General features: G+C 34.9%; 1 protein-coding gene across 1 annotated transcript in view; it reads left to right on the top strand.

Moving 5' to 3' along the window:
- LOC133326185 (transport and Golgi organization protein 6-like) overlaps window positions 1–22,679 on the top strand; it is a 28,342-nt gene extending 5,663 nt beyond the window's left edge. The window contains exons 2-4 of the mRNA XM_061534866.1: window positions 19,738–22,068; window positions 22,124–22,275; window positions 22,335–22,679. Coding sequence (XP_061390850.1) covers window positions 19,738–22,068; window positions 22,124–22,275; window positions 22,335–22,679 — 2,828 coding nt within the window. The remainder of the gene's footprint in view (window positions 1–19,737; window positions 22,069–22,123; window positions 22,276–22,334) is intronic.

Below are 22,679 nucleotides of genomic sequence, written 5' to 3'. Positions count from 1 at the left end.
TAACATGGCCTAGCCATCGTAGTCGCTGCAGCTCAATATGACTGACTATGTCGATGTCCGCGTATAAATTGTAAAGCTCGTGGTTCATTCGACGAGGATATTCACCGTCGAGGCAGATTGTTCGGAGAATTTTTCTTTCAAACACCCTAAGAGCTGCCTCATCTGCTTGCGGAAGTACCCATGCTTCAGAGCCATATAACAGCACAGGTAATATCAGCGTCTTGTAAAGTGTGACTTGGTCTGGCGGGAGGTGGCCTTGTTCTTAAACTGATTACTTAGTCCATGCGCCTCGTATGACCTTTCCAGCAGGATGTTTAAAAGATCACGCGACAAACTGTCACGATAGGTCATTTCCGACTTAAACTGCGGGCCTTGTGCCAGTTAAAGTTATCCTGCATAGCCGTATTAATTTTGCAAGAATGCCGAACGTAGACATGACTTTAAACTCCTCTGAACGGATAGGGCTGTCGAATGCGGCTTTATATTCGACGATGTGTTTTTCGTGGGTCTTTTCCAGGATTTGGCGCAGTGTGAAAATCTGGTCAATGGTGGATTTGCCAGGCCTGAAGCGTCATTGGTATGGTCCAATAATGTCATTGACCATTGGCATGCTGGCGCATGCTCCTGACCAGCATCTGACCACCAGTCTTGAATAGTTCGACTAGTTACCCGTCGGGTCCTGCTGCTTTATTCTTCTTGAGCCGATTAACAGCTTTATGACCTCATCTTGGCTAGGTGGTATACACTCTATACCATCATCTCTTATTGGTTTTGGGGTATCTTCACCGCCACTATTTGATACCAGAAGCATTTCAAAATGCTCCTTCCAGATCCTCAACACGCTATGTGTATCTGTCATCAGGTTTCTTCACCTCCACAGGAGGATGTACCTGCACCAAAATCTTCGGTTTGGTGTTTTACTCTTTGATAAAATTTCCGGACTTCATTCTGACTCCTGTACATCTCGAATTGCTCACGCTATGTTCTTCTTGTTCTTTCTTCTTTTTTCTGAAAACACGTTTCTCCTCTCTCCTTAACTCCCGATAATTCTCTATCACATTACGTGTTGCTACTGTCTGCAGGGTTGCCCTAAATGCTGCGTTTTTCACATCAGTAACATTACGACACTCCTGATCGTAACACGGGTTTCATGGTGGTGGTTTTTGGTACCCAAGTGTTGCTTTTGCAACAGTTTGTAGGGAGTGGGCAATTCTTTGTCATGGGCCTTCCGATTTACGCATTAAAATCTCTTGTCTTCGGTCGGAGCACGGGGGGCAAATAAGACTGATATAGAAGAACATCGGTTTTAGCGGATTATGGTAATTCGCTCATCTACTGGAGTGAATCTGGAGACGAGGTCTTTTATTCTTCTGTTGACCATAAATCCGCAGCTAAATTCACGTCAATTCAGCCATAATACAGGACGTAGTCGTCTGATTCACTTACGCCTGTCCCTTTCCATCGCATTTCTTGTAAGGCAATAATATCGGCTTTGTACTTCTTGGGTACATCCGCCAAAGCGAAAACTGCGTCTGTTCTGTACAAGGAGGTTGGTTTTCTTTTTCTTTGCTTTTTCATAGTAGGAGGAGTTTTCCGACTCCCACCTTTAAGTATACCGATTATATCAGTGCTTACGTAACGGGTCATGAAGTTGAAAAATGACCAGTTATATTTACTCCTGGTCCCTACAATTTTCGGTGATGATTAGATTAAAATTTTGGGATGAAATGGACCGAAAACATTTTTATACCCTACACAACTATGTTGTCAGGGTATTATAGCTTTGTGTAGCCCCAAGAGTTTGTAACACCGCGAAATATTGGTCCTAGACCCACCTTTAAGTATACCGATCGTCATATCTCGACTAGCTGAGTCGATCTAGACATGTGTGTCCGTCCGTCTGTCCGTCTGTTCATTATAATTTGTAAACAAGATACAGGTCACAGTTATGGACCAATCTTCACGAAATTTTGCATGTAGGATGGGTTCTGCCCAATGAAGACCCCTATTGTTTTTGGTAAAGATCGGTTAATATTTAGGGGATGAAATGGACCAAATACTTAATTTTTGTCGGTTTTTCTGGTCGCTCCAGAGGCCGCAATTATGGCCCAAACATCGCGAATTTCTGCATGGAGAAGTGGATCGGGCCAAAGAATAAGCATCCCTTTTTTGATAAAGATCGGTCAATATTTAGCAGGTCAAATGGACTCTGACTTTTGTGTGAAAAATTACAAAATTTGTATTCTATAACGTATATATTTACTCCTGATGGACATAGACCCAAGAAGTTGAGTATATATCCAAGAAGAGTGGTTCACCTTTAAATTGATACCAATTATATGGTCGTATGTACTCGGATGTGGGAGTTACACGTAAATATTTTCGGGAGCTTACATATTCATATATTATTTAGTAACATATTACCACAATAGAGGGGGGAAATAAAGCGCTCATCGCTTTGAAATTTTCCTTGAGGATCCACGTATGGTCAAGGACAACGCCTATAATTTTCTGTGATGGTCCGATTAAAATTTTGGGATGAAGTGGACCCAAAACTAAATGTTTTGTATTTTTTCGAGTCAATCTATAGGCCACAAGCCGAAAATCTCAACACACGGCGAAGTGAATCTGGACAAATAATTAGAAGAATATTGGGATATTCGGAAAATATATCTGTGTAAGGAAGATGTGCTGTTGATCTCTAATTAGTCAAGAGGGTGCAAATATCACGAAATATTGATCAGGCTCGAAATAAACATGCGCAAAAGTTAGAGTTCCGTGGTAGTTGTGTAGGGTATCATATGGTCGGCCCCGTCCGACTATACTGCTCCGCCCACTGGTTTATATGTAGTTCTTATGGGTGAACTTGCGGCACATATCAGCTCACTATTTCAACGGGTAATGAAAATAACTACCCCAGGTGACACCGCGGGTAGGTCAGTGTCCACAATTGATGTGAAAGAGAGACCAAGATAAGCCTGGACTTCGCCATGTTAAAGCCAATCAGAGCTGTTGTTTGGTATCTATCATCCCCTACGCCACCCATATTGCCTTAGCTACTTTTAAAAGATATTGGACAATAAAGGGACTCAACGGAACTCTGGAGTACCGATCCGCGAGTGCATCTTGACATGTTTTCAATTTAGTTCTGAATATTACGAACATGTACGTGGGGAATAGGATATGTCTAATTAATAAACATGACCGTTTCGATGATGATCGGTTAATATTTAGCGGGTCAAATATACCAAGACTTTTAGTATTTTGCATTTTAGCTTGAAACTGGACAAGTATAAAAAAGCTGGACAATCCAACCAGGCTGGGAAACTACCCTATGGTGGATTGACAGGGAACACTTTCAATTATAATTTCAAGAATAAAAATTCTCTCTTATGGGATTTCTCCCAAACTAAAATTTCATAACTCAATTACACGTGTCTTGTAGTTTCTCCCTTCCTCTTCGAAACGCCTCTACACGAGTCTTTCAAAAATATATACCCACTTTTATAATTCCTGTTAATATTTCCTTTGTGTAATTAAACAATAAGTAATATTACATGGTGATAACATTTCCATTCGAACCAAAATATAATTAAATTCTACACATTTTCACCTACTATTAAATTTCAACATATTTCCAATATAAACTTTCACTGATGTGTGAGTGACACTTCGTTACATTTGGGTGTATGTATGAGTGTTTTTCCTGGTTTTTTGAAGAATCATTTATTTATCATCTTTGCTAGGTTACCACCTTTTAGAATGGGAACCAATTTACTTGTACTCGGTTGCTAACCTACTTTCATTACAGATGTTGCAAAGGAATGTGGCTAAAGGTATGTCAGAATGTACGATGGTTTCTCTCTATATGTATAGATGTATGTGTGTATGTATTTGTATGTATATTCATTCACATACCATTGTAGCAATCTTCGTTTCCGATGAAATCTGTAACAAATCTCACAGAATATTTTCGAATTAATCACTGCACAAATGCAGTGATCCATAAGTTCATGAAGTCGCAGCATTCGAATGAATCAGAAGAGTGGATGAATGAATGACTGACTGACTGAACGAATGAATACTACTCGGCATCAAAAGGTGATTTTGAGTTCAAATTCGGTACGGATGTGGTTGTGGGCGTGTTTTTGTGTGAATTTGTAAATGGTTTGTTGGTTCGCAGCGAGCGAGTGGGTGAGCTGGTGAATTTCTCTGTGTAGAAATATCCAAAAATTCACGTTCGAAATCAATACACGAATGCGTAAATACAAAGAAACGCCATCGTATTTGTTGTAATTGTATGTTCATACAAATGAAAAAGCGTTCGTGTGTGGGTGTATGTGAGAGAGTGTACAAATGTAAAAGGTGATTCGTTTTTTGTTTGGGTTAAGAGATATTTGCAGGTAATTTTAAGTTGCTTGATAGTAAGCAAAACTTTTTCAAAGATATGTGTAAATTATACAGACAAGTATGATATGACTTTATATGTATGTCACAGTGAAACAAGAGTGAATAAAGCATTTGAAGGCATGCATCGCTGCACGCAATTGTTTGGCCTTGTAATGGTCCTTGAAAACCCACGCCTTGTAATGATCCTTGAAAAAATATTCTTTAAAAAATCCACGCCTTGTAATGATCCTTGAAAAAATATTCTTTAAAAAATCCACGCCTTGTAATGATCCTTGAAAAAATATTCTTTAAAAAATCCACGCCTTGTAATGATCCTTGAAAAAATATTCTTTAAAAAATCCACGCCTTGTAATGATCCTTGAAAAAATATTCTTTAAAAAATCCACGCCTTGTAATGATCCTTGAAAAAATATTCTTTAAAAAATCCACGCCTTGTAATGGTCTTTGAAAAAAATATTCTTTAAAAAATCCACGCCTTGTAATGATCCTTGAAAAAATATTCTTTAAAAAATCCACGCCTTGTAATGATCCTTGAAAAAATATTCTTTAAAAAATCCACGCCTTGTAATGATCCTTGAAAAAATATTCTTTAAAAAATCCACGCCTTGTAATGATCCTTGAAAAAATATTCTTTAAAAAATCCACGCCTTGTAATGGTCCTTGAAGAAATTTTCTTTAAAAAATCCACGCCTTGTAATGGTCCTTGATAAATTTTTCTTTAAAAAATCCACGCCTTGTAATGGTCCTTGATAAATTTTTCTTTAAAAAATCCACGCCTTGTAATGGTCCTTGATAAATTTTTCTTTAAAAAATCCACGCCTTGTAATGGTCCTTGAAGAAATATTCTTTAAAAAATCCACGCCTTGTAATGGTCCTTGAAAAAATATTCTTTAAAAAATCCACGCCTTGTAATGGTCCTTGAAGAAATATTCTTTAAAAAATCCACGCCTTGTAATGGTCCTTGAAGAAATATTCTTTAAAAAATCTACGCCTCGTAAGGTCCTCGTTGAAGTATTCTTTAAAAAATCCACGCCTTGTAATGGTCCTTGAAGAAATATTCTTTAAAAAATCCACGCCTTGTAATGGTCCCTGAAGAAATATTATTTTAAAAATCCACGCCTTGTAATGGTCCTTGAAAAAATATTCTTAAAAAAATCCACGCCTTGTAATGGTCCTTGAAAAAATATTCTTTAAAAAATCCACGCCTTGTAATGGTCCTTGAAAAAATATTCTTTTGAAAATCCACGCCTTTTTTAGGTCCTTGAAAAAATATTCTTTTGAAAATCCACGCCTTTTTTAGGTCCTTGAAAAAATATTCTTTTGAAAATCCACGCCTTGTAATGGTCCTTGAAAAAATATTCTTTAAAAAATCCACGCCTTGTAATGGTCCTTGAAAAAATATTCTTTAAAAAATCCACGCCTTGTAATGGTCCTTGAAAAAATATTCTTTAAAAAATCCACGCCTTGTAATGGTCCTTGAAAAAATATTCTTTAAAAAATCCACGCCTTGTAATGGTCCTTGAAAAAATAATCTTTTGAAAATCCACGCCTTGTAATGGTCCTTGAAAAAATATTCTTTTGAAAATCCACGCCTTGTAATGGTCCTTGAAAAAATATTCTTTTAAAAATCCACGCCTTGTAATGGTCCTTGAAAAAATATTCTTTAAAAAATCCACGCCTTGTAATGGTCCTTGAAAAAATATTCTTTTAAAAATCCACCCCTTGTAATGGTCCTTGAAAAAATATTCTTTAAAAAATCCACGCCTTGTAATGGTCCTTGAAAAAATATTACTTAAAAAAGCCACGCCTTAAAGTATTTTCAAGCGTCCTTAGAAAAATATAAATCTACACCTACAGGGAATTTTTAACACCGTTGCCCACTGTCTACTTCCGTTTCCGTTTTTAATCTGTGTGTGTATGTGTCTGGTTGTGTAGATGAGCACATGTATTTTAGGACTAGGTGTCATTTGATGAAATACAACATTCACATAGAAATCACATCAATTTACCCTAGGCAGTTTACCCATTGCCTTACTAACTTACTCTATGAATTTCCCACGCATTTAGTCTAGTTCATTTTTCGTTTTCTGCGGCATCTTTACATCGAGTTTTTTTGGTGTGAACCTACAACTAAATGCTAATTGCCTTAGTTGCCAGGATACACCCACCCTCCTGGCAACTAAGCCAATTAGCATTTGCCTGAAATATTTGTCACATATCCACACACTCCCACTCGCCAATATACAACATTTGTAAATTGTATGTGATTTTAAATTTCTTTAACAAACATGTTCCTGCACACCTACACTTGAAATCATGTACACAATGTTATACATTGCCAACAGAAAAAAATGTTTAGATCAAAAGTTCTTGTTTATTCGTCTTGTTGTTTTTATGTATGAGTATATATGCCGAATACGTGATGGTATTCCGCTCATTTATTTACATTACATAAATGATACGCACCGAGTTACAAACACATGTGTTAAACACCAAACCAAACTGAACACAATACCTTTTGTACATTTGTGTGTTATAAATTAATACACAAACACATGAATATACTGGAGAAAACTTCCATTAACTTTTCATGAATACAGTAGTGTTAAATACAATGAAATTTGTATCCAATACAATTGTTAAATCCGTTTTGGACCACATACAAACATTCTTTGCACAGAATTCTCTATATAGGTTATTGTTTCTACACTCCTCCAATAAAGGCCCCGCCATATTAAATGTATTTTGATGGTTAAAATTTCATTTTCCAAGCCACATGGCTATAAATGGCATTTTAGGGGTTAATAGGATAATAATAATAAATAATAGGATAATATATGACAATATTTTTATAAATGGTCAACATTTTGGAAAAATCTCAATACAATTGTCGGTATGGTATATTAAAGTTTAAGGTCTAAACCCAATTTTCCAACCTGTGAGTCTTTATTTTGTTTTGTTTGTTTTTCTTTTTCCGTGCAGTAAATTTACCCTGGCATAAACCCCGTAAACAAGTTTAGATATTTTTTCCACTTAATGGTGGGGGTAAAACGATGTTTTTAAAGAATATTTTTAATCGTAAAGTTTTAAAAATATTTTCCAATAACCTTTTAAGGACTACAAGTGTGATTTTTTAAAGAACATATTTTCTGGAATTTCCAATCGTGTATTTGTAAAGAATATTTTCCAAGCAACATACGCGTAGATTTTAAAGGGTATTTTTTAAGGACCATAAGCCAGTTTTTTTAAGAATATTTCGCTATGAAAATTAGGTCAATACCATTAGGTCTAAAGCTCGAAATTTTTAGAGATTATTTTTCAATGGCTATTAGATTTATAAACGTGGATTTGTTGTAGAATATTTTGCATAGAACCTTTTGGTATAAAGTGTGGGTTTTTAAAGAATATTTTTCAATGGCTATTAGGTCTAGAAGCGTGGATTTATCTATATATATAAAAGAGCTTAGTGTTAAGTGAGTGAGTGAGTGACTGACAGATCATCGCCCAGACGAAACGGCTAAAGCTAGAAGCTTGAAATTTTGAGTGTGGGTTGGTGTGTAGGCGTGAGATAAGGCTGGGTTTTTGGAAATTCGAACTAGAAGGGTACGAAAAGTGCTAAAATGTACCAAATATGGTACCCTTTGTATTAGGCGAACGGGAAGAACTAGAATTCTGAAATTTGGAATGTGGGTCACTGATGTAAAGTTAGGAAGATGTACAAAAGCGTTTTTGGAAATTCGTACTAGAACGGTACGAAAAGTACTAAAAAGTACTAAATGTGATACCATTTGTATTTGACGAACCGGTAGAGCTAGAACTTTGGATTGGTGGTCGCTGAGTGTAGGATATATGTATCAACAGGTTTTTGGAAATTCGAACTATAAATATCCGAAAAGTACTAAAATGTACTTAATTTTGTACAATTTCGTACCATGTGAATTGATAGAGCTAAAAACTTGAAATTTGAAATGCGAATTAGGGATGAGATGTAGAGTCCATTTAAGGAGATGGTTTTGGAAGCATGTACTCATGTGTACGAAAAGTACTATATGATACTATATTTGGTACAAATTTAATTTGGAGATAAAAATCGAGCTGGAATCCTGAAATTTGAAATTAACATTACCGTCGGAGTGTAGGATTGGGAATGTACGTAGTTTTGGAATTATTTTACCCAGTTTCAGTAATTTTTATTCATGGGTACTAAATGGTACTAAATTTGGTACAATTTGAATTTTATGCAAACCAATAGAGCTAGAATCATGAAACTTGGAGTCAGGATCACTGTTGGGGTGTAAGATCGAGATATGTAGGAAGTTTTAAAAATTTTTACTAATGTGTACTAAATTTGGTACAATTTGAATTGTGGGTGAACCGATAGATTTAGGATCACTTTGGGGGTGAAAGTTTGGGTTCAGTGGGACGTTTTGGAAATTCGTACTACTGTGTACTAAATTTGGTACAATTTGAATTGTGAGTGAACCGAAAGAGTTGTAATCCTGAAACTTGGATTTAGCATCTATGTTTGAGGTAAGTAAGAAGTTTTCGAAATTCGTACTACTGTGTACTTAATATCGTACAATTTGAAATGTAGGTGAACTGATAGAGTTGGAATCCTGAAACTTAGATTTAGGATCACTGTGGGGGTGTAGGATTGGGATATTTAGGAAGTTTTGGAAATTGGTACAACTATGTACTAAGTTTGGTACAATTTGAATTGAGAGTGAACCGATAGAGTTGGAATCCTGAAACTTGGATTTAGGATCACTGTGAGGGTGTAGGATTGGGGTCTGTAGGAAGTTTTGGAAATTCGTACTACAGTGTACTAAATTTGGTACAAATTGAATTGTGAGTGAACCGATAGAGTTGTAATCCTGAAACTTGGATTTAGGGTCACTGTGGGGTTGTAGGGTTAGGGTAAGTTGGAGGTTTTGGAAATTCATACTACTGTGTACTAAATTTGGTACAATTTGGATTGTGAGTGAACCGATAGCGTTGGAATTCTGAAACTTGGAATTAGGATCACTGTGGAGTGTAGGTTTGGGTTAAGTAGGAAGTTTTGGAAATTCGTACTACAGTGTACTAAATTTGGTACAAATTGAATTGTGGATGAACCGATAGAGTTGGAATTCTGAAACTTGGATTTAGGATAACTGTGGGGGTGTGGGTTTAGTAAGAAGTATTGGAAATTCGTACTACTGTGTACTAAATTTAGTACATTTAAATTTGAATTTGGAATCATTATGGGGGTGTAGGATCGGGGTATGCAGGAAGTTTTGTTGGAAGTAGAAGGGTACGAAAAGTACTAAAATGTACCAAATATGGTACCCTTTTTATTAGCGAACGGGAAGAGCTAGAATTCTGAAATTTGGAATGTTGGTCACTGATGGAAAGTTAGAAAGATGTGCAAAAGGGTTTTTGGAAATTCGACCTATAAGTGTACTAAAGGTACTAAACTTTACTGAATTTATTTCCTATTGTATATATATTGAACATATATAGCTGGAATCTTGACATTTTAAATGGAAAACATGTTGGGAAGTGGTGTTGATGTACGGAAATGGTTTAAGACATTCGTACTTATGTGTATAAAAAGTGTAAAATGGTACTAAATTCCGTACTATTTACCTTCAGTTGAGTGTGTAGAGATGGAATCTTGATAATCGGAATTAGCTTTAAAAAATCGTACTTATTTGTATGAAAAGTACTTAATTGGTACTAAATTTGGTGGAAGTTGGATTTAGGTGAACAGATAGAGCTGAAGTCTTCAAATTGGGAATTAAAATAACTGTTGGAGTGTAGGACTGAGGTAGATTATGAAATTCGTACTTTTTGGTACGAAAGGTATATATGGTACTAAATTTAGTACAATTTGGATGTTGCTTGAAAGGATAGAACTGAAACCCTGAAATTTGGAATTAAGATTTCTGTTGAAGATTGAGCTATAGAGACATCTTTGGAAACTCGTATTTATGTGTACGAAAAGTACTAAACGGCACTAGATGGATTTGGGTGAACGGAGAGAGCTGGAAACCAATAATTTGGACTAATGGTTGATGTTTGAATATAGAATTGAGATATGGAAGCATATCACCTACCTACTACTAAATAGTACTATATTTGGTACAACTTGATTACATGTGAACGGATAGAGCTGGACTCCCGAATTTTTTAATTAAAATTACTGTTGGAGTGTAGGATTGACATAGTTTAGGAAATGTTTAATTATAGAAACAAAAAGTACTAAATGGTACCGAAAAACTTACAAATGTGTGAACGAATAGGGCTGTATTCTGAAATTTTGAATTAATATTACAGTTTGAGTGCAGAATTGAGATATGTCGGTAATTTTTTAAAATTCGTCATTATGGTAAATGGTAAAAAAATTTGGTACAATTTTGATTCGAGTTAACGGATAGAGATAGTAAACGTAAATTTGGAATTAAAATTACAAGATTAAGGAAGTATTGGAATTTCGTACTTATGGATACGAGAAGACCTAATTGGTACTAAATATGGTACAATTCGTTTTGTGTGAGCGGGAATCCTAATATTTGGACTTAAAAATAAGGTTGGAGTGTAGGATGAGGTAGTTTTAAAAATACGTAAATATCTGTACTAAATGGTGCTAAGTTAATACAATTTAGATTTGAGTGAAAGGATAGAGATGGATGGATTTGAAAATAAAATTACTCTTATAGCAAAGGATTGAGACAGTGTTGGAAATTCGAACTCATGAGTACGAAAAGTACTAAATATGGTACAATTTGGATCTATGTGAAGAGATATTGCTGTTATCCTGAAATTAATGAATAAAATTACTGTTTCAGTGGGAAATTGAGGCAGTTTTAGAAACTCATACTTACGTCTACGAAAAGTAATAAATGGTACAATTTGGATGTTGGTGAACGAATAGAGCTGGAATCTTTAAATGTGGACCTAAGGTTGTTATTGGAGTGCATGACTGAGGTATTTTTGGAAATTTGTACTTTGGGTACGACAACCAAAAAATTTGGTACAATTTGGACTTCGGTGAACGGGTAGAACTCGAATCCTGAATGTTGCAACTTAGGTTACTCTGGGAGTGTAGGAAAAGTACAGAATGGTACCAAATATGGTACAGTTTAGTGAACAGATAGAGCTGAAATTCTTAAATTTGGACTTACGATTGAAAGCAGGTTTGGAATATTGAGATTGGTTTGGTATATGGGTACGAAAAGTGCGGAATGGTTTCACACAGAGCTGAAATTCTTAAATTTGGACTATTTGAACGAAGGATTGAGGTACATTTGGAAATTTGTACTTATGAGTACGAAAATCACTAAATTTGGAACAATTTGGACTATGGTGGAAGAAAATTCACTAAATTTGGAATAATTTGAATTTGGGTAACGGAGAGAGCTGGAAACCTAAAATTTAGAATGTTGGTCATTGACAGAGAGTTAGAAAGAAGGACCAAAGGGTTTTTGGTACTAAATTTAGTGGAGGTGACGGTATAGAGGTAGTCTTGAAAATGTATAATTATGTGTTCGAAAAGTTCTAAATGGAATTACATGTGGAACCTGTACGTTTTTGCTAAAGTGTGGATTTCGGAAAATAGTGCTTATGTGTATGAAGAGTACTTAATGGTAATAAACTTGATATTAAATGTAGGAACAGAGGTGGAATTCAGAACTATAGTACAACTAATTATACGGCATTCACGATTTCCATATGAAATATTTTTTTATTCCCTTTCCGCATAAAATTATTCCAAAATAAATTTTAAATACCAAAGTCAAATTGGATTTAGTGGTTTGGAATAAAATTAAGTGAAATTTCACATTGTAAATTTCGTTGAAATAAATGTACTTAACTAAAAATTTTAGTTAATTTTATTATTCGGATTTAATCATATGTTGAAATTTGGACATTTGACCAATTTAATTATACAATAAAATTATACCCTGATAATAAAATCTGGAATTTGGAATATTCAAAATTCACTAAATGCTTTTTTTTTGGGTAAGTCCAAATTTGAGTGACAGAGAAAAATAGAGTATACTCTATTTACTTTTTCTACTCGCAAGAATACTCCCGCTCGAATTCGAGCGAGTTTCACTCTTTACTCCAATCCCAGCGAGCAGTTCGGAGCTCTGTTCTTGCAGTAATATCACAGACACAAAATATTTCCCATTTATATTTCGTAAGGGTTCAAATATTCATCAAGCTGGAAAACCCAGTTCAAAGGAAGTATTCTGAAAATGGAACGAATGGAACTAGGGCTCTCCACTTTCAGTTATCTAGTTTCCGTTTGCTGTAGTTATTAAGTTGTGCTTCGTCATCTTGCCCACATCGTCCATTTAGATCCTCTTGTTAATTTAATTAATAACAAGAAGAGAAAGGGTGAACGAAATATTAAATAAGTGAACTGAACTGGAACTAAATGGGAATTGCTTCAGGAACGAGTTTCTTGATAAATGATTGGAACAAAATGAACTATATGAACGAGAGTTAAAAATTGGGGACTTTGGATCCGTTGACATATTTCCTTTCGGTCCAATCCAGATCGGAAGACCAAAAATTATATATGAGAAGTCAGTCTGTTGTCTAACGACCTTTGAACGGGGAAGTGTGAATAAAAATTAATTGTATGTCACTAGAAAATGCTCCTCTTAGGAATTGAATTTCAATATGAATTTCCTGCCAACCAAAGAAAACTATATCTGAATTTCACACAATCAAATTTCTGAGGTCTACGATTTGAAACATTGATTACAAGAAAACATTATTAAACGGACGGGCAGGCAAACAATCAATCAATGTGAGTAATACAAATTCATGTCATAAACAAAGACATTTACGAATAGATTTGTTAATTATTTTAATGGTCGAATAAATTCGGTTAAATATTTCAAAAAAATTATAACAAATCAAACATTCAAACTCACCAATAAATATGTTCGAATAATTTTTTACGAATGAAAAAAATACGTACCTAGAAATAGAAAAAAAGGAAGAAGAACACACAATTATAAGAATTTATTTGAATAAATATGCAATTTTTATTCTAAAGACAAAAGAACTAAGGAAAAGAAGAAGAAATTAAAAACAGAAATAAAACAACCCGAACACCGACGACAAGAATTATAATTAACTAGCAAAGTACCCGCTACTTCGTATGCGGAAAGGGAATAAAAAAATATTTCATATGGAAATCGTGAATGCCGTATAATTAGTTGTACTATAGTTCTGAATTCCACCTCTGTTCCTACATTTAATATCAAGTTTATTACCATTAAGTACTCTTCATACACATAAGCACTATTTTCCGAAATCCACACTTTAGCAAAAACGTACAGGTTCCACATGTAATTTCATTTAGAACTTTTCGAACACATAATTATACATTTTCAGGACTACCTCTATACCGTCACCTCCACTAAATTTAGTAACAAAAACCCTTTGGTCCTCCTTTCTAACTCTCTGTCAATGACCAACATTCTAAATTTTAGGTTTCCAGCTCTCTCCGTTACCCAAATTCAAATTATTCCAGATTTAGTGAATTTTCTTCCACCATAGTCCAAATTGTTCCAAATTTAGTGATTTTCGTACTCATAAGTACAAATTTCCAAATGCACCTCAATCCTTCTTTCAAATAGTCCAAATTTAAGAATTTCAGCTCCGTGTGAAACCATTCCGCACTTTTCGTACCCATATACCAAACCAATCTCAATATTCCAAACCTGCTTTCAATCGTAAGTCCAAATTAAGAATTTCAGCTCTATCTGTTCACTAAACTGTACCATATTTGATACCATTCTGTACTTTTCCTTCACTCCCAGAGTAACCTATGTTGCAACTTTCAGGATTCGAGTTCTACCCGTTCACCAAAGTTTAAATTGTACCAAATTTTTTGGTTGTCGTACCCAAAGTACAAATTTCCAAAAAATACCTCAGTCTTGCACTCCAATAACAACCTTAGGTCCACATCTAAAGATTCCAGCTCTATTCGTTCACCAACGTCCACATTGTACCATTTATTACTTTTCGAATTTCTAAAACTGCCTCAAATTCCCACTGAAACAGTAATTTTATTCATTAATTTCAGCAGCAACAGCAATATCTCTTCACATAGATCCAAATTGTACCATATTTAGTACTTTTCGTACTCATGAGTTCGAATTTCCAACACTGTCTCATGTCTTTGCTATAAGAGTAATTTTGTTTTAAATCCATCCATCTCTATCCTTTCACTCAAATCTAAATTGTATTAACTTAGCACCATTTAGTACAGATATTTACGTATTTTTAAAACTACCTCATCCTACACTCCAACCTTATTTTTAAGTCCAAATATTAGGATTCCCGCTCACACAAAACGAATTGTACCATATTTAGTACCAATTAGGTCTTCTCGTATCCATAAGTACGAAATTCCAATACTTCCTTAATCTTGTAATTTTAATTCCAAATTTACGTTTACTATCTCTATCCGTTAACTCGAATCAAAATTGTACCAATTTTTTTACCATTTACCATAATGACGAATTTTAAAAAATTACCGACATATCTCAATTCTGCACTCAAACTGTAATATTAATTCAAAATTTCAGAATACAGCCCTATTCGTTCACACATTTGTAAGTTTTTCGGTACCATTTAGTACTTTTTGTTTCTATAATTAAACATTTCCTAAACTATGTCAATCCTACACTCCAACAGTAATTTTAATTAAAAAATTCGGGAGTCCAGCTCTATCCGTTCACATGTAATCAAGTTGTACCAAATATAGTACTATTTAGTAGTAGGTAGGTGATATGCTTCCATATCTCAATTCTATATTCAAACATCAACCATTAGTCCAAATTATTGGTTTCCAGCTCTCTCCGTTCACCCAAATCCATCTAGTGCCGTTTAGTACTTTTCGTACACATAAATACGAGTTTCCAAAGATGTCTCTATAGCTCAATCTTCAACAGAAATCTTAATTCCAAATTTCAGGGTTTCAGTTCTATCCTTTCAAGCAACATCCAAATTGTACTAAATTTAGTACCATATATACCTTTCGTACCAAAAAGTACGAATTTCATAATCTACCTCAGTCCTACACTCCAACAGTTATTTTAATTCCCAATTTGAAGACTTCAGCTCTATCTGTTCACCTAAATCCAACTTCCACCAAATTTAGTACCAATTAAGTACTTTTCATACAAATAAGTACGATTTTTTAAAGCTAATTCCGATTATCAAGATTCCATCTCTACACACTCAACTGAAGGTAAATAGTACGGAATTTAGTACCATTTTACACTTTTTATACACATAAGTACGAATGTCTTAAACCATTTCCGTACATCAACACCACTTCCCAACATGTTTTCCATTTAAAATGTCAAGATTCCAGCTATATATGTTCAATATATATACAATAGGAAATAAATTCAGTAAAGTTTAGTACCTTTAGTACACTTATAGGTCGAATTTCCAAAAACCCTTTTGCACATCTTTCTAACTTTCCATCAGTGACCAACATTCCAAATTTCAGAATTCTAGCTCTTCCCGTTCGCTAATAAAAAGGGTACCATATTTGGTACATTTTAGTACTTTTCGTACCCTTCTACTTCCAACAAAACTTCCTGCATACCCCGATCCTACACCCCCATAATGATTCCAAATTTAAATGTACTAAATTTAGTACACAGTAGTACGAATTTCCAATACTTAACCCACACCCCCACAGTTATCCTAAATCCAAGTTTCAGAATTCCAACTCTATCGGTTCATCCACAATTCAATTTGTACCAAATTTAGTACACTGTAGTACGAATTTCCAAAACTTCCTACTTAACCCAAACCTACACTCCACAGTGATCCTAATTCCAAGTTTCAGAATTCCAACGCTATCGGTTCACTCACAATCCAAATTGTACCAAATTTAGTACACAGTAGTATGAATTTCCAAAACCTCCAACTTACCCTAACCCTACAACCCCACAGTGACCCTAAATCCAAGTTTCAGTTTACAACTCTATCGGTTCACTCACAATTCAAATTGTACCAAATTTAGTACACAGTAGTACGAATTTCCAAAACCTCCAACTTACCCTAACCCTACAACCCCACAGTGACCCTAAATCCAAGTTTCAGGATTACAACTCTATCGGTTCACTCACAATTCAATTTGTACCAAATTTAGTACACTGCAGTACGAATTTCCAAAACTTCCTACAGACCCCAATCCTACACCCTCACAGTGATCCTAAATCCAAGTTTCAGGATTCCAACTCTATCGGTTCACCCTCAATTCAAATTGTACCAAATTTAGTACATAGTTGTACCAATTTCCAAAACTTCCTAAATATCCCAATCCTACACCCCCACAGTGATCCTAAATCCAAGTTTCAGGATTTCAACTCTATCGGTTCACCTACAGTTCAAATTGTACGATATTAAGTACACAGTAGTACGAATTTCGAAAACTTCTTACTTACCCCAAACATAGATGCTAAATCCAAGTTTCAGGATTACAACTCTTTCTGTTCACTCACAATTCAAATTGTACCAAATTTAGTACACAGTAGTACGAATTTCCAAAACGTCCCACTGAACCCAAACTTTCACCCCCAGAGTGATCCTAAATCCAAGATTTAGGATTCCAACTCTATCGGTTCACCCACAATTCAAATTGTACCAAATTTAGTACATATTAGTAAAAATTTTTAAAACTTCCTACATATCTCGATCTTACACCCCAACAGTGATCCTGACTACAAATTTCATGATTCTAGCTCTATTGGTTTGCATAAAATTCAAATTGTACCAAATTTAGTACCATTTAGTACCCATGAATAAAAATTACTGAAACTGGGTAAAAAATCCAAAACTACGTACATTCCCAATCCTACACTCCGACGGTAATGTTAATTTCAAATTTCAGGATTCCAGCTCGATTTTTATCTCCAAATTAAATTTGTACCAAATATAGTATCATATAGTACTTTTCGTACACATGAGTACACGCTTCCAAAACCATCTCCTTAAATGGACTCTACATCTCATCCCTAATTCGCATTCCAAATTTCAAGTTTTTAGCTCTATCAATTCACATGGTACGAAATTGTACAAAATTAAGTACATTTTAGTACTTTTCGGATATTTATAGTTCGAATTTCCAAAAACCCGTTGATACATATATCCTACACTCAGCGACCACCAATCCAAATTTCAGAGTTCTAGCTCTACCGGTTCGTCAAATACAAATGGTATCACATTTAGTACTTTTCGTACCGTTCTAGTACGATTTTCCAAAAACGCTTTTGTACATCTTCCTAACTTTACATCAGTGACCTACATTCCAAATTTGAGAATTCTAGCTCTTCCCGTTCGCCTAATACAAAGGGTACCATATTTGGTACATTTTAGTACTTTTCGTACCCTTCTAGTTCGAATTTCCAAAAACCCAGCCTTATCTCACGCCTACACACCAACACCAACCCACACTCAAAATTTCAAGCTTCTAGCTTTAGCCGTTTCGTCTGGGCGATGATCTGTCAGTCAGTCACTCACTCACTCACTCACTTAACACTAAGCTCTTTTATATATATAGATTTTATTCACACAACCACCTAGATCACGAACAATCTACCAATGCAACAAACACACATACAAACTTACATTGAGTAAACAATAACAACAACACGTATACAGGCGAGGGGGTAACAAAGAAAGAGGAATTAAGCGATCATTAATGATGACGTTTAACAAGAATTGTACGTCAACAAAAAAATAGACAATGAAAGAGGAAATGGAAGGATGTAGAAAAATCTATACAGTAGTTGTTGTTGTGAAGTTATTCAAATAAACTGCGTAGTAGAAATTTACGTTACAATTCAAATTTTTAAATTAACGGAATTCATCTAAAGTAACTTAAATCTAAATTTATATTCGTAACAATATGTATACAATTATAAAAAAATAAAAAAAAACTTAAAAAATTTTGTAGATTCTTTTAGATTCTGCAACGGAACTTTCATTAGAAATTAATAAAAGTTCCGTTCCAGAACATAAACGAATCTACTTATTTTACATGTTTTGCAACTTTTTTTCTCGAAACCCGTTCTTCAACCCTCAAAACTGGTAAAACATTGAATCAAATTTAAGAGAGCACGAAACAAAATGGCTTTCTCTTTGTAAACTTTTTACTCGAGAAATTTGGCCGAGTAAAAATGGTATACAGTAGGCCTATTTTGTAACTTTTTAACAACATTCGATATTGTTTATTTTACAACAATTTCATTTGTTTGTTTAATTGTTTTTACAATAACAAAAGAAATTTAAACAATATCGAATATTGTTAAAAGTTACAGAATAGGCCTACAGGAACGCCTACTTCTGATTGGCTGTAATGTTGATTTTGAAGTATTGCCATCTAATTTTGGCATATTTACTAAATTTGCGTTCCCGAACTTTTCAAATTATTTTTTATTCTGAGAGCAATTTTGAAATGTTTCCCTTTTACTAGATTTACTATTAAAAAAGTACTGGAACAGACCAAATGTTGAGAAAATTGTGTATTTATTCAATGTGTAAACTCATTCTTGACATACTGTATATAGTTCCTTTGAATCCCTCTCTTTCTTGGTTTTTTTTTTGTGTTTTTGCTCACAAAGTTCCGTGTTGATGTGTTAATAGATGAATAAATTTTAAATTGTGCAAAAATGAAAAAAAAAATATTTAAATAATTTCAGATTGATTTTGAAGTATTGCCATCTAATTTTGGCATATTTACTAAATTTTGCGTTCCCGAACTTTTCAAATTATTTTGTATTCTGAGAGCAATTTTGAAATGTTTCCCTTTTACTAGATTTACTATTAAAAAAGTACAGGAACAGACCAAATTAAATAATTTCTGATTGGTAGAGTATTCAGAAGCTTCAGAATTCAACTGCAGGATGATAAGCACAAAATATTATTTTAATAAATAAAAATATTTTAAATACATAAAATTGTTTTATTATTTACACAATAATAGATTGATATGCGTATGTTTATATATTGTTAACAATGAATAATATGGGAATAAATGAATAAGATAAGAACAATGAACTATATTAATTAAAGAAATGAAACTAGTTCCGATCGTTCCTTTCTCTGAATAGTTCCAACTAGTTCTGGTAGAACTAGTTCATTCCGGAACTACCCAACCTACTTGTTTGATCTATTTGTATTTCCTCAATGTCTGCGAATGTGATGAAATATTTGTCATTGCTGGAATCCCTTATATTTCCAGGTAGTATTTTCTTGTTAGCCCATGGTTTATGAATTTCACGAACGTCAGTTTTATAGGTGGTGACCGAAATGTTGAGACAAGTAAATCCGAAGAAGAACGTATTGGTAAAAACAATGAATTGCTACAAAGAAGTCTTCGTCTATCACCAACGGAAGTGTCGAAGAGATTGATAGAGGATCTAAATGTGAACATATTGACTGGCAAGGAAAGTGGCATTACCTGCGAAGAGGATGACAAAACGCTTTATAGTATATATTCGCTTATGGCTATACGAAATGTATATAATAATACAAATTTCAACAGCGACAAAGTGGAAGATCTGCTTTCGGAACGGCATAAACGGCTGATAAGCTGCTGTTTGGAAGATTTAATTGAGTATGGCCTGAAGCCGAACATACATCCCGCTTTCTGTGGAGGCAAAAACACAGTTTTTGGACACAACGTTAATAAAGTCCCCAATTTTTTCCTTGCACTACTACTTGTTGAAGGTATTTCACCGTTTTTACGGATTGCGTGTTTACCTGCTATTCGATCATCGGATGAGATTATTCTCTGTTATATGGCTACTTTATACACATTGCTATTTGGGTCAGATCTAAAGCAATTTGAAATGGAGGAATCTACTTTGGCGAGGACGAAGGATCGTTTAAACCAATTATGGTGTGATGTACCGAAGGTGACGTATTTTCGCAATATAATGATGCTGTGCGGAATGGTTGCCAACGAGAGAAAGCCGACAATACATCGGGAAATGTTGATGAAATTATGGTCTCCTGGGGGCTTTGTAGCTCTTCTTTTTGCCATGCAAAAGTCGGAGACAGGCGAAGGGCGATCTACAGCAGAGATTGTGGTGAAATTGGTATCCCAACCTTCCTACCCGAGAAGAGCTCAGGAATCATTGGCGAAACAAATTCTACGTTTTCTGAAAGGTAGCGTTGAAAATAAGGATGCAATTCCCTATATGGGAACAGGCTTGTTATCATTGAAGAAACTATGTGAGAACAGCAATTTTAATAGGGATTTGGTGAAAGATTGGCTAAGAGAGCAACTAAAACCATTGTTGGATTTAAAGAAAGACTGTATAACCGTTATGGAATGGAGTGAATTTAGCTCCACAGTACATCTGCTTTTTCAGGTATTTTGCACTTCTACCATAGAATGTTTGCCGAGCGATTTATTAGTTCCCTATATACCAATACTGATCACGTGTTACCAGTTCATAGATAAACACAGAAACAAATCTAATGCAGATGTCGTATGCGGTCACCTATCCTACTTGTTATTGAGAATTCTAAACAATCGCACGACAGATGAGCTGCAACTGATTATAAAGAATGTAATTCTTGGTGAATATCCTAGACAATGGTATACCTTAGATCCGAGGATAACTTTTGAGGAGGATCTATTAAATTCCCAACAATTAAAGATAGTCCAAAGAGACGAGGAGGATGAGGAGCGTGAATGTTACACATTGATGTCATCCAATCCAATGAACGCCCTGGCCAATCTACTTAAACGTTCTTCTTTTAGCACTCTCGTCTATAAAATCTTCATTATCCTATTTCGATTATTTCCCAACATTGACTGTAACACAAAACCGCCGACCATCGACTCGGCCAATAATGTCGATTTATTAATATCTGAAGCGGATGTTCAAAGCAGAGTAATGTGGGAAATATCCAGCAGATATAATGGAAAAATTCAGGTCATCAATGCCTTACACGTGCTAATAGAGCACAAACCGCTTAAGAGCTTATTGGTGGAAAACATAAATGAACTTTTGAGTGCTGTTCAAGACTTTTTGTCTATGTACACCGCAGTCAGCGACGAAAACAATCATCAGCTGGATAAAACCGTGATTGTTATATTGCTGACGTTGATAAGGGAAATTGTGGAAAATGCTCCTGTCAAATTGGAAAGCCTAAGGCATGATTTGATAGATAACTTATTGAAACTACAATCCAAAACACAAGATAATGATTTGAAGTTGCAAATTTTATATCTCAAAGAGCAAATTGTAGGCGGCTGTGATGTAGCCCAAGGAAACAGTTTAAATAAAAGCAGGTTCGAAGAAGCCAGATTACTGGTGGAGTCAAAGGAACCGTACAAGCAAGTAGAAGGAATTCAGCAGTTCATTTCATTGATAAAAGCGAAAGATGTGTTTACCATAAGTAATGTACATGTAGTCACTGCCCTAGCGCTCAACACCCTGACATCGACAGAGTCATATACATTCCTGAACTGTGTTCGTCTCTTTGCGTCATTAGTCTACTTAAATGAACACATGATATTGGATATATTGACTGAAGAATATTTAAATGAATCTGCGGGTATGGATTATAGATTGGTGATTGGAGAGACGCTACTAAAGGTGTGTCATGAAATCGGTAAGACCTAAAAATTTGTTTAAAGTTTGCCAACAACAAAGTTATCTTCTTCAAGGACCACTATGCTATAAATACAAGAACACCCTTTTGAATTGTTACATGTTCGGATGTCGGTCACCACTGGACGAGTTTCGGTTTTCGTCGTTCTCAAATTTGGCACAACTATGCAAAATTTTGTCATACGATGTGCAGAAATACTTCCAAGAGGTATGTAGTCATAGTATTCTGCAAAGGCCACATTGAAGTGACTCAAATTTTTGTTTCAGCTACTCGATTTGATAAATTGTGAATTGACCACGGGAAAATATATGCCCGCTAAACGTGCTGCGGTAATGGTTCTGAGTGAACTCTTGTCAGGAATGAATAATCTAATAGATTTCCAAGAAATGCTATTACCCATTTACCGACTTTTGAAATTGCTAGCATCTTCAGAGTGTGCGGATGAAAAAATGCGTTTGCATGCTTCAGTTGGCCTAGAAACCTTGGCTGTAAAATGTAAAGAATTGTTTCTAGCACCAAATCAAGTGCCCTTGGAAAAGAAGATTCAAATACGAGGAATTAATTCGCAATTAAAACCAAATATAAAAAGTCACATATTATACATGGATTAA

Source organism: Musca vetustissima, unplaced genomic scaffold (assembly GCF_032173495.1).
Source record: "Musca vetustissima isolate MV318-11 ecotype Yass unplaced genomic scaffold, APGP_CSIRO_Mvet_v1 utg29936, whole genome shotgun sequence".
In the NCBI taxonomy this organism is placed as follows: Eukaryota; Metazoa; Arthropoda; class Insecta; order Diptera; family Muscidae; genus Musca; species Musca vetustissima.
Note: the sequence above shows the minus strand (reverse complement) of the source record. Positions and strands in the feature narration are given on the sequence as shown.